Below are 13920 nucleotides of genomic sequence, written 5' to 3'. Positions count from 1 at the left end.
GAGAATTAAAGTACAGTGCATTTGCAGTGCTAGCAGTCTTGTGGAATTGAGAACACCCAATGGAGCAAGAATGTTCACCTGGCAAGCTAGCAGAAAGGAAAAAAAAGTGTTTATTTCAAACATAATGAACATCTTTATTTGCCCGAACTGTGTTATACAGAGATAAGTGTTTGATAAGTATCACATAAATATCATCCACTAGAATAAACAGTGCAGTGTGTTTCCAGTGAAGGCAAAGGGTGTGTTTAATAGTTAAGTGCTCCTGATACAAGCACAGTTTAATGGTTACTTCATGGAGCCTCTGAGAAGTGTTTAATTTACTGTAATAGATTGTTAAGTGCACCAGACACTTGCACAGCAGGCATGGTGCAGCAGACCTGATGGCTACACAGCACCTCTGTCTTTATTAAAACACCTCCTTCTCCTGCCAGATCTCCCTGCGTCTTATAAAACACTCAGTTGGCAAGTTTGTCCATCGGGGGCGTCATTTCAGAAAAATTCTGTGGGGGGGGGGGCAAGTTGTGTCAACATTGAACATTCTTTGTCCCAAATAGCATCTTGAATGAGAAAAACAGGCAGCAGTTGTGCCAGTTTACAGTACAACAAGATAGCGTGTACATTACAAGCACATCAGTCAGAAGTTTGTAAATAGGTTTTAACCAAACTTAAAACAGAAAACAGACGCTCATTGCTTGCAGTGGTTACTTGATGATTTTTAGTAAGATACAAGCATAAGTAATAGCAAGTATCCTTTTAGAGTTGTACCAGCTCAAAAAGAGAATAAAATCTGCCGGTGGTGTGAGTTTAGCTTTTCGTTCCCCTCATTAACTTCTACTCATTAACTTCTTCATTAGTTAAAATGTCACTGGTATCAGGGTCTGCACCAGATTTTTGTGGGCCCCAGTCAATGGACCTCCAGTTTTCTTTTTTACTGTAGATTACTTAGCACAAAATTAACAGAAAACAGAACACAAACTTTACAGAAATTATATTTTTAAAATGTACATAGAATATTTGACAGTGTGCTAACTGCAGTTGTTTTTATTTAATTTTTTGTTGTCTTTTCCTTCCGTTTTTGACATCCAGATTTGAGTTTCTTTTTATTTGGAGGTTCCAGAGGTTCGGCAGGTTTCATTTTTGATGGTTTATAACTGTATAATTATAACAGGCGTTCAGGTGTTATGATAATAGACGTTATGATAGTGAGGCTCGACAACATGCTTGTCAAATGAAAGTCTTGATTGTTGGAAAGTAAATATGCCAGTTATAGGATGTCTTTAATTGGCGCATTTGTATAATTTATGTCGAGATCAGCCAATAGCTTTCGGCTTTACATAGCCCTGGGGTGGACGGAAGCCAATAGGGATTGAGAAGAGGCGGGACTAAGGGAATAGGCGTCAAGAGGGGGGGAAAAAGGGTGGAGATATGAAAGGTTTCACTGCACTGCACGCATACAGTTTAGTTTAGTTGAGCGAAAACAAAACTTTTCTAGTCCTAAAGGCTGCTTGAGTAGGATAGCTGGCACAGAAATAGTACATTTACTCATATTTGCAATATTATTTCTGTATGTGTGTGGGCCGCCCTGTGCGCTTGCCCGGGTGCTGACGCCAGCCCTGGCTATTATTTTACTATTTGCTTAGTTGCTGTGATGGGCTAGATCTTATAAGCTAAGCACTGTTTACTGACAAGTTCCCAAAGCACATCATAAACACTTGAACATAATTATTAGTAAAATATACGTTTCTCTTCTGCTTTTTGTAACACAAAGTACACAACAGCTGCTGTCATTAATTTTGATTTTTTTTTTTAGGCAGAACAATTTTAAAATGTTGGGCTTTACAGAAAGAGCCAGGGGTAAGAATGCAGTTTAACTCTTATTTTAGAATACAACCTCAGTTAAGTTTTGATACATTTCATCTGCTTTTCACAAAGAGTGACACTTTGTATCAAATATAAACCAATGAACATAAACTAAGTAAGCACCACATTCCAGTGAATGTCAAAAGTATGTAGCAAAGTTTTAAATAACATGGTTACACAAATAAAATGGGTCAGTGTTTCGCTTTTCAGCTTGGCAAATGTATCAACACAAGCCTGTATTTGTAAGTCTAATGTTTTTTGCTTGTTTGTTTAGCTCGTAATATCAAAATACCGCTCATCCCCAGTAGCTATACGCAGGTATGTTTTTTGACCCTTTTCATGCACGAAAAGAACCTTTCATTTGCCAAATTAATAATACCAACAGTTAGCACTCGGGTACCAAACCCGAAAACGCACAGCACAGCCCTACACATGAGCCTGCATCTGGTTTTCAAATCTGTGGTACTTTCTCTTTAGAGCAGGTATAAATAATTGTACCTGGGCATCAGCAATATTAATAGTTTCTTCCGCAAGTGAATCCCTCCTTGTCTCTCTGTGTTTCATTTCTTCTGTTTTCCACCTGCTGTGGCAAACATATCCATCCATTCCCTTTGACTCATCATGATATCAATTATATTATAGAACAATAAAAATGAATGCCATTCTGTGTTGTCGTTATAATCGCTGGACAACGATGAACTACCAATCAAAATGAATGAGTGCCGCCGACGCCTTGAGACTCTGAGCGTGGGCTATTACATCACCATGGCAACCATCGCCGACTTCAGGGGAGGCGGTATTGTACAATGTTTTTCAGAATCTTTAGATCTGTGCTGCTTTGCATTTTTTTTAAATATACATTCAGTTGGAAGTTTTTTTCTTTAAAAAATAAATAAAAATGGACTACCTCTAATTTTCTCAGAGACCTTCTCCCTCTCCTCCATGTCGCGAGTTACACACAATTTACATTAGGGCTTCTGGTTTTTGCCTCTCTTTATGAATTAATTTCAAAGTAACATATTTCTCAGTTTTAATTCAGAAATCAAAACATGTTAAACAGCGCTCAGAGTAATTTCACGACAAACACAGGAAACCAGACGCTCTCAATATGTATTATTCAATGCCTACCTGCAAGTTGAAGCCTATTAATTTGTCAGATTACATTTTGAAATGTAAACCGATTTTGAAGCGTTTTGATAGTTAAGACTAAATCAAAGTAGATATTTTATTGGTGTAAAAAGAAAGTAGCTTCAAAAACGTAGGTTGGATGCATCTCTCGACTTCCGGCGGCAGCACTATCATCCGGGAGGAAGTATCGGATGGGTTTATTCTATCTTAATAAGCCTCCGGAAGGCAGTATTGGATGGGTTTATTCTATCTTAATAAGCCTCCGGAAGGCAGTATCAGATGGGTTTATTCTATCTTATAATGCCTCCGGGAGGCACTATCATACGGGAGGAAGTATCAGATGGGTTTATTCTATCTTATAATGCCTCCGGGAGGCACTATCATACGGGAGGAAGTATCAGATGGGTTTATTCTATCTTATAATGCCTCCGGGAGGCACTGTTGTACAGAGAGGCAGTATCGGATGAGTTTATTCTATCTTATAATGCCTCCAGGAGGCACTATCATACGGGAGGCAGTATCGGATGGGTTTATTCTATCTTATAATGCCTCCGGGAGGCACTGTTGTACAGGGAGGCAGTATCGGATGGGTTTATTCTATCTTATAAAGCCTCTAGGAGGCACTGTTGTACAGGGAGGCAGTATCGGATGGGTTTATTCTATCTTATAAAGCCTCCGGGAGGCACTGTTGTACAGGGAGGCAGTATCAGATGGGTTTATTCTATCTTATAATGCCTCCGGGAGGCACTATCGTATGGGGAGGAAGTATCAGATGGGTTTATTCTATCTTATAATGCCTCCGGGAGGCACTGTCGTACAGGGAGGCAGTATCGGATGGGTTTATTCTATCTTATAATGCCTCCGGGAGGCACTGTTGTACAGAGAGGCAGTATCGGATGGGTTTATTCTATCTTATAATGCCTCCAGGAGGCACTGTTGTACAGAGAGACAGTATCGGATGGGTTTATTCTATCTTATAATGCCTCCAGGAGGCACTGTTGTACAGAGAGACAGTATCGGATGGGTTTATTCTATCTTATAAAGCCTCCGGGAGGCACTGTCGTACAGAGAGGCAGTATCGGATGGGTTTATTCTATCTTATAATGCCTCCGGGAGGCACTGTTGTACAGGGAGGCCGTATCAGATGGGTTTATTCTATCTTATAATGCCTCCAGGAGGCACTATCATACAGAGAGACAGTATCGGATGGGTTTATTCTATCTTATAATGCCTCCGGGAGGCACTGTTGTACAGGGAGGCAGTATCGGATGGGTTTATTCTATCTTATAATTCCTCCGGGAGGCACTATCATACAGGGAGGCCGTATCGGATGGGTTTATTCTATCTTATAATGCCTCCGGGAGACACTGTTGTACAGGGAGGCAGTATCGGATGGGTTTATTCTATCTTATAATGCCTCCAGGAGGCACTGTTGTACAGAGAGGCAGTATCGGATGGGTTTATTCTATCTTATAAAGCCTCTAGGAGGCACTGTTGTACAGGGAGGCAGTATCAGATGGGTTTATTCTATCTTATAATGCCTCCAGGAGGCACTGTCGTACAGGGAGGCAGTATCGGATGGGTTTATTCTATCTTATAAAGCCTCTAGGAGGCACTGTTGTACAGGGAGGCAGTATCGGATGGGTTTATTCTATCTTATAATGCCTCCAGGAGGCACTGTTGTACAGAGAGACAGTATCGGATGGGTTTATTCTATCTTATAAAGCCTCTAGGAGGCACTGTTGTACAGGGAGGCACGATCAGAAGGGTTTATTCTATCTTATAAAGCCTCCAGGAGGCACTGTCGTACAGGGAGGCAGTATCGGATGGGTTTATTCTATCTTATAAAGCCTCTAGGAGGCACTGTTGTACAGGGAGGCAGTATCGGATGGGTTTATTCTGTCTTATAATGCCTCCAGGAGGCACTGTTGTACAGGGAGGCAGTATCGGATGGGTTTATTCTGTCTTATAATGCCTCCAGGAGGCACTGTTGTACAGGGAGGCCGTATCGGATGGGTTTATTCTATCTTATAAAGCCTCTAGGAGGCACTGTTGTACAGGGAGGCAGTATCAGATGGGTTTATTCTATCTTAATAAGCCTCCGGAAGGCAGTATCGGATGGGTTTATTCTATCTTATAATGCCTCCGGGAGGCACGATAAGATGGGGAGGCATCATAACCGACACGGGATCCGGGTTAGATTAGAAAAGAATGATGTTTGAAAAATACATTTTATTAATTTGTGAAGAAAATTTTGACCGTCTTGTATGTCTAGGGGGGGTCAAAAAGTGGAAGACATAATGTCACATAGATCATCTGAGGGGGGCAAACCAAGGTCTGGGGGGGGAGGGGAGGGTTTCCTGCACTGTAACAAATGTATATATGTAACATATTATTGCACAACTCCATCACCAGTTTTCTGATACAAAACCCTTCACTGTTAGTTTATTTGATAATCCGTCACAACCCACAGTTTTTTTTCTCGCATGCGCAAATCAGTCTGTCTTTATTGTGCAGTTAAACGGCGCTTCCTGCAGTTTCACCTGTCAAATGCAGCAACAAAGCGAACAAGGCCAGCTACTGTAATGTAAAACAATTAATCATTAAACAGTTTGATACTGTGATGTGTATATATATGTATTTTTTTAAATCTGTGATCTTTAGCTGCTTTTGTGCTATTTTCATTTGCAAGTGAATTGTGACATAAGGGCCTTACTGAGCACTGCAATTTTGAACACTGACTTTGGATACTGTTTTAATTCTGGAAACCTGTGTTTTTTTTATCTTTTGCTAAATTGCATTGCCTTTTACGTTTTTTATGCAGTTCTGTACATGGCTAACATTTTTATTTAATTTTGCTGTTGGGTCGTTAATGGGGAATTTTACATACTGCTACAATACGTACCAGATTTAAAAATATGTACTGTATTCAGGGCCGGCCTTAAGACAAGGCGAGCGAGGCGGCTGCCTAGGGCCTCCACCATTTAGGGGGCCCCACACTCAACTGGACTGTCGTGAGATTTAGTGTGTTAGTTATGTGCGCACAAAGTGCTGTAGCTCAGCACCTCGCAAGCATGATTCCAATAAAAATGCTGTAGTACGTGCATGAAAACAGATTAGCCGACATCTTCCCCAACACCTTCACCACATTGCCTATACTTCTGACCATTCCAGTGACGGTTGCTTCTGGTGAGCGCATCTTTTTCAGGCTGAAATTTATGAAGACGATGACTAAAAAAAAAGACTGTCAAATGTGGCCATACATGTACTGTCAATTGAGAAAGAAGTTGCCAATAATTTTGAATATATTTGGTAAAGGACTTTGCTGCCGCTAAAGCTTGAAAAATGTCTTTGTAATTTTGTAATTTGTCACGTAAAATGAAAAAAAAAAAGGATTTGATAATGCCCAGGGATTAATTTGTAAAAATGTTTTTGTAAAAAGTGGCATTGCACACATTGTCTCGCGTGTCAGATTTTTTTGTTATTGTTTGTTTGTTTGTTTGTTTGTTTGTATGTGTGTGTATGTATGTATTTATTTATTTATTTATGCATGCCTGGTCATTCTCGCCGCCACCCTGTCAGAACCCACTTATAGTCGGGCATTACAGTATTTTTCAAGAGGCCTACTACTGGGGCATGGTAATTTTAGAAAGTTAATACGTGAATGGTTCTGAGTGCTTTGACGTTGTGAATTATAAAATATGATAGTCTAACAAACAAACTGAAACAAGTACTATTCGTTAACATTTTAATCAGTAGTATTATTTGTATATAAGCGTATCTTAACGTTTGTATATGTATGTGCATATGGTTACATGATGCACCTATACTAAACAAGATACGGTTGCTACTGTAGCATTCATTAGATGTTCTGGACCCCGCACTTAATCATCACCGCTTAGGGCCCCACACAGCCTTTGGCCCGCCCTGACTGTATTATAGTCCACGTGTCGTCTCTTTTGATAAGTGATGATTTTCAGAATCATATCGTTCTAATTAAAATACTACTTCTGTTGAAAATATAGTACTGTACCAACAAAACCAACTACAGTACATCTAAATGGAAGCCTGCTTATTTTAAAACACAATCCTTTCAGCTATGTATTTTTGACATTGTATCTTTTTGTGTTCCCTGTAACAGGCCAAAATGAAATAATCAGGTTTGTGTCACACTCTTTTAACTGGCACTGAAGTCAAAATTGTATAGGGTCAGATATGCGAGTGCTGACTGTAGTACGTAAAAAGAAGTGTGCAACAATTAAGGTATTCGCCCGGACAACAGTACGTTTTTGAGAATGAAAAATGCCTTGAGGTGTTCTTTTTTACCTTTCATTTGCAATGAGATTTTTACTTAGGGCTTAGTGCCACCTGCTGGCCTTAAGTTTTTCTTTTTTTCTTTTTTTTTTTTTTAATTTACAGATCATTTCTGCTGCACAGACACTGGCCCTGCACCCTTCAAGCAAAATCGCGAAAGAGAACCTGGATGTTTTTTGCGAAGCTTGGGAGTCGCAGCTGAACGACATGTCCATTCTTTTGAGGGAAATCATTGATCTGTTTGAAGGACGTCGAGGTACGAATTTTATTTGGATCCCTTTTGAAGTACGAAATGTAACCATTACCTTTTGGGTATGTACCTTCTAAAGACCCGCAACCTGAATAAGATATACCAAAGCTGCTCAGCGAGCCTGTGGCACAGTCATGCCCTGCCCGCGAGGGTACAAGAGGACGCCATTTTTCCTTTCAAGAATGACCTGTTCGGAGAGCCTTGTTCAGTTAAGTACATTGCTGCTTCTGTCGATTTATTTATTTCGCATTATTGTGTTTTTATGATATTTAAACAAGCCTGTTGCTTGTTACGTCCCACTGCGGCCTTGTGCCCCGCGTGAAGCCAGGGGCTCGAGTTGCTACATCCCAGGGATGTCGGCTGATTTTGTGCAGGAAACTGACCACACTGTCTTCCTCATCCTCCTTGAGCTCTGCCTCCTCTTCCCCTCCCCCACAGAGTGTGTGGAAACCCCCTTGGCAGGGTCTCCACATAAAGACATTTACCTGACCTTGCAGAAATATTTGCAAGAGGTTCGCGGGAAGCATGTGCTTGTCTGTACAGACAACACAACAGTGGTGTCTTACATCAACCACCAGTGTTGCCTCAGCTTGCCTGGGCTCCATCGTGTGGCCCACAAGCTTTTGCTCTGGGTGCACAAGAACCTCCTCTCACTGCAGGGTGACAAATTGGGCAGTGGACTTCTCAAGGAGTCTCCAGCAGCTCAGAATGGAGGCTTCACCCGAAGGTGGTGAGCCTCATTTGGGAAAGCAGAGATAGATGTCTTTGCCTCCCAGGAATCAGCCCACTGTCGCCTCTGGTTCTCCATTATAGAAGGCAGAGACACGCTGGCAGTAGATGCCTTGGCACACCAGTGGCCGAGGCAACTGTTGTATGCCTTCCCACCGCTCGCCCTGCTCCCGCTGTGTCTGGAGAAAATTAGGCAGGACAGGGCCAAGGTGCTCCTAGTAACCCCTTATTGGCCCAGGAGACTGGTTTTCAGTGCTGATACAGCTCCTGAGCAGCCAGCCGTGGAGACTGCTGAAGCACTGCGACCAGCTCAGTCAAGCACGGGGGACCTTAAGGCATCCTGACCCATCAAGCCTGCAGCTCTGGGTCTGGCCCCTGAATAGCTACATTTGAGTTGTCTGGGGCTTTCTATTAGGGTCATTGACATCCTGCCGAATGCCAGAGCAGCATCCACGTGTGCCCAGTACAGGTGTAAGTGGGGTGTTTTTCAGATGTTGTGTCAGCCTCGTGGATTCAACCCCATGAACTGTTCCATGGCAGTTGAAATCTCCCTCCATGTTAAAGGTCTATCTGGCAGCCATTTTGGCTTGCTATGTCAAAATTGACTCGGCCTCCCAAGAAGACTATCTCGGCATTCCATGTCAACCAGTGTAATTGGAGGCTTTCCAGTTTGACAGAGAGCGACAGCTCCATATGCGCTGCCCAGTTCGGGCCCTGGCTTACTACGCTGACAGGACGAAAAGTTGGAGGCAGTCCAAAGTATTTTTTGTCTGCTATGGGGCAGACAAGTCCCGTGGTCAAGTCCTGTCTAAGCAACGGTTGTCCAAGTGATAGCAGTCACAGTCAGGACTGTCTGAGCAAGCCAACATGCCCCCTCCAGAAAAGCTCACTGCCCATTCCACCAGGGGCCTTGCAACTTCATGGGCTTTATTCCAGGGTGCATCTGTCAAAGACATTTGCGATGCAGTGGTGTGGGCTACTCCCCATACCTTTACTAGGTTCTACAGACTTAATGTTGTGGATCCTCAAAACCCTGGTTTTGAAACTAGTGTGTTAAGGGCGGCTTCCCAGCCAACCCTTACAACACAATGATAGAGGTGAGTTTCTCCCTCAGTTTTTTCTAGTTACTGGGGTTCCGTATGGTAAGGCACAGGGCTAGCCTAATAGCATTCCAGTTGTTCTGCAGTCTTGCCCTTGTGATGGCTTTGGTACATTCACCCATATGGTAATGGTTACATTTCGTACTTGAAAGGGAACGTTTCGTACTTGAAAGGGAACTTAAGGAGGCTGTGTGGTCCAGTGGTTAAAGAAATGGGATTGTAACCAGGAGGTCCCCGGTTCAAATCCCACCTCAGCAACTGACTCATTGTGTGACCCTGAGCAAGTCAATTAACCTCCTTGTGCTCCGTCTTTCAGGTGAGACGTAGTTGTAAGTGACTCTGCAGCTGATGCATAGTTCACACACCCTAGTCTCTGTAAGTCGCCTTGGATAAAGGCGTCTGCTAAATAAACAAATAATAATAATAATAACGTTATATCATAACCCTGGTTCCCTGAAATAGAAATGTAACCATTAACCTTCAAGGTTGCTGCGTCCATGAGATCTGTGAGAGCAGCCCTTTTGTGCCCTTGGGGGCGGGCCATGACTGCGTCACAGGCTCGCTGAGCAGCTTTTGTAAAAGCTTTAAAAATGAGCTGCTACAGCAATCCAGGTTTCCCTGACTGCTGTGTTCTTACTTTGTACAGCATTCATGGGTAGGGTTGCTGTCAAACCTGGCATTTTCAAGCTGAACCCAACACTGTATGATCCAAGTCAAACTCCAAGTAAAGTTTTATCATTTTCTAAAGTCTAACCCTCGACTTTCTCCTGATGTTACCTTGAATGTAAACTTCAGTAACTGATGTTATGAAGGCAGTTTCCAGAGAGGAATGTGTGAATGAACTTCAGTGAACCTAAGAAACGCATCTACAAAATATAGACCTTGACAAGACTTTAGTTATTTAATTTGGTATCTATAAAAAAAGCACATGGATTGAAACAAATATGTTGACAGCCAGGACAACATACACTTAAACCTGGACCAAAACCAAGCATGTTGACATATGATTGTTTGTCCAGTATAATTTTTTTTTAATACATTTTTTTTTTTTTTTTTTTTTTTACTGTAATGATCCTGTTTTTGTAAAGGTCCGTAATGATCCTGTTTTTGTAAAGGTCCGTAATGATACTGTTTTTGCTTCCAGGAGAGAAGAGAAACTACCTTTCACTACCTAGACCAGGGGTAAGTGAGATCACGAGCTTCTGATTGGCATACACTTTTGTTACATTATAAGATGTTTGTGTGTAAATATTGATTGATATTGATAGCTTAACACTTCTAGAATTTTCTGAACTCAAAACTCATTTCAAGCAGCATTGTAGTATAATGTACACACTCCTGATGTAGAGTAATCTAATGTGAAGTAGGTGACATGGATTGAACAGTTGTTTCAGATATTAATATAAATAATTACTGGTATATGTCAAATGAGCTTGTTTCCAGAAGTGTCATGGTATTAACTTTTTTAAATACAAAAAACCACAAGCCCAGGTCGTCTTTGATCGACACAAAGTGTAGAAGTTTAACAGGACACTTTTCCCCCCTAGAAGCTCTCAGCAAATCTGAAGAATATAAAACCAGTCAAACTTGACTCTGAGGTATGCTGTTTTTTTTATATATATATGTTTTTTAATTTATTTATTAATGTAATTTTGAAACACATTTTAAGTATAAACTGGTGCCGCTGTGTCCATTTCAGGAGCAGACAGCTATAGCTAAAGTGGGTCTGGAGTTACGGCTGCTGACGTCCGACCTGGACTCTGAGAGTGAGAAGTGGGAGGACCAGGAGCACGAGATTGTCCGGCAGGGGCAGGGAATGTCCAGCATGGCATACTCCATGTACCTTTTCACCAGGTAAACCCGCCAACTCTCAGGAAAATTGAATTAGAAAAATGTCTGCCTGCCAGCCATCAACTTTCTTGTCATTTTCAAGCACCGGGGGGGGGGGGGGGGGGGGGATTCCGGCATTTAGGGAAGAAAAGAAAACTAAAATGAAGAGGATATAAACTTTATTAGGGTCTGCACCTATATCACGTCTTGCCATCATTTTGCCCAGCTCACAGCCTTGACCCGTTGTGGCACAGACTCCATATGGTGCCGGAAGAGGATAGATATGTTAGCTTAGATGATGTTAGTTATTAAGGATGTTGTCGAGATTAATATGGTTTCCAGTCTGAAGCTGTTTAAAAGATGCACCATGAGAAAACAATTAATCTGCTTTTTTAATGTGTATTTCTCATCATTGATTTTCAATAACTGTCAACTATACTGCAATGAAAGACGCCTGATGATCGCATTTTGTCTTTTGATTTTAGAGGGGAGGGCCTCCTGAAGACAACCCAGGATTTATTTCACCAAGCAGAGGTACACATGGAGTCTTACAGCAGCCTGTCCGCATTTATAATGCACTCAGTCAGGGGCATCATTAAAAACAATGAGCTTCACTCCTGGAAAGACCAGAGATCAGTACGTTATTAAAAGAGCTAACAATCGTGTCTTTCAGCAACACTGCATCATAGTGTTTTTGTACGCCCAGGACGCTAGCAGTTTGCTGTGGACATTTTTTGCAGCACATTCAACCTGATTTCACATGGAAGGTGTAATTGTAACATCGTGTCAGGCAGTCAAAAAAAAAAAATATATATATATATATATATATATATATATATATATATATATATATATATATATATATATATATATATATATATATATATATAATTTTTTTGTTTTGTTTTTTAAGCCAAGAAAGATGTTAATATTTTGATTTATTCAGGTGGCTGCTTCTGTAACAAATCATGTTTGTTAACCCATTAAGGTGCACAAGGGATTGAGTGGTTGTTCAAACCTCATTGCAAAAATTAGAATGTTTGCATAATTTTATTTGTGGGACACTTATATGCCTTGTACCATAAAGGGTTAAAAGTGCCATGGATGTCCCTGAGTGGTTCACCTGGTAGAGGTGCAGCCGCGTGGTGTGCAGGGTGAGTCAAACAATGCAGGTTCACATCCTGGCTGGAGACTTTGAAGGGAGCGTCACATTGGCTTTGGCGCTCCTAATGTATATAAATGTTCTTGGTTAAAATTGAGTGGCCATTCAGTTGCTGACACATGCATCTGTTTCTTAAATGAATTGACTCCACTGTGAAATAATGTTTTTTTGTTGAGGGTGTTTGTACAGGCTTAAATCGTTGGGCTTCAATACCACTGTTCCACATGGAATATCGGCAGTACAAACATACAGAAGCACAGACATTATCTAGATGTGTTCAAGATCATTAATTTGTTTGTGTATTCTACAGGTGTTTGCTGAAGAGGGTTTCAAATTATATTCTTCACTCCGGGCTTTCTCAACTCAGGTACGATAATAAATGAAAATGGAAACCACGACCCAGACAGTTGTGTGTTTTTTTTTTTTAATTTGTTTAGTTACATTTTTTCAAGCCAGACATGGTGAATACAGAGTTCAGCTCAAGTCCTTCAAGCAATGTTTAATTAAATAGCTGTTCTTGACATTGATCAATGGCTGGTTAAGCCAAATGTATTTTGTAACAAATGTGAGAAATGAATGGTGTCGGAGTCAGACTATGAAAATATGCAGTGTGGGTGATACAAACTTAAATGCTTTAATGCAACAGTAGCCTCTGTTTTTCTGTGTAAGTGTAATTTTACATTCCTTCATCAGTCATATTGTTTTTGGTATTTTAGCATCCCTGTGTTTTGATAACATGCCTTCATTGCTGCTTTTTCAACAGCTTCCCATAAACCATTTCAATAGCCTACTTCATTTTTTTTTTTAGCATGGTAAAAAAATGTAACTGTACCCTTTGCTTTGACCTGTAACCAAATATGCATGTGTACACGCCTGTATTCTATGATTCTATGGGTTTGATTGTGGGTATCGTGCAAAGAAAGTTTCATCTTTGTGGCAGTAAAACAAAATATATACAGATGAACCTGCTTTATATCATGATTGCGGTGCAGGCATAATTCGTGATATAAAATGGGTCATGATATAAACTGGGTTTCACGTTTGCCTGTGGCAGCACATTACGAGTGCGAGGGGAAAAAAAGAAAGAAAACTAACAGTGAATTAAAGAGCCGTGTTTTAATACTCTACATGTAGTCGTTCTTTACATTTAAACAAATGCATACAGTTTACTGTACAGGACAAATATGTTTTGTATCATTAACTGGAACGAAACAGCTTGTGTCATTATCTAAAAAAGGCATGAATTGTCGACTGATGAGAGCTATCAATTAGGCGTTGCACTTGGTGGTTTTTTTGTGTGCATTTGTATAAGCCTGACTGTTAAAGAAGAAAAATTTGCCGACGTTGGTGTTTTGTAACTGAACTGTATCCCGTTAAGACCGCCCACGCAGCATCTGACAGGCTGCACAATATGTCAGTTTATCAGCCGAGATGATTATTGGTTGTTAGTTGCATTGAAAATTAACTCTATCCTGTGGTTACTTAGTAAAGCCCGGCCACGCAGCATTTGACAGGCTGCACAAAACGTGACAATAAGCTGATTTGTG

General features: G+C 41.0%; 1 protein-coding gene across 3 annotated transcripts in view; it reads left to right on the top strand.

Moving 5' to 3' along the window:
* Positions 1 to 13920, top strand: part of LOC117400505 (alpha-catulin-like) — a 104013-nt gene that overhangs the window by 85102 nt on the left and 4991 nt on the right. For 2 of the 3 annotated variants that reach the window (XM_034920616.2, XM_059021517.1), the window contains 6 exons: positions 7408 to 7558; positions 10526 to 10563; positions 10929 to 10979; positions 11081 to 11235; positions 11697 to 11745; positions 12684 to 12740. In XM_034920616.2, the coding sequence (XP_034776507.1) occupies positions 7408 to 7558; positions 10526 to 10563; positions 10929 to 10979; positions 11081 to 11235; positions 11697 to 11745; positions 12684 to 12740 (501 nt within the window). The remainder of the gene's footprint in view (positions 1 to 7407; positions 7559 to 10525; positions 10564 to 10928; positions 10980 to 11080; positions 11236 to 11696; positions 11746 to 12683; positions 12741 to 13920) is intronic. The other variant, XM_059021515.1, reaches the window with a different exon arrangement.

The sequence above is a fragment of the Acipenser ruthenus genome, chromosome 4, assembly GCF_902713425.1.
Source record: "Acipenser ruthenus chromosome 4, fAciRut3.2 maternal haplotype, whole genome shotgun sequence".
NCBI lineage: Eukaryota > Metazoa > Chordata > Actinopteri > Acipenseriformes > Acipenseridae > Acipenser > Acipenser ruthenus.
This window is presented reverse-complemented; position numbering and strand designations above follow the sequence as displayed.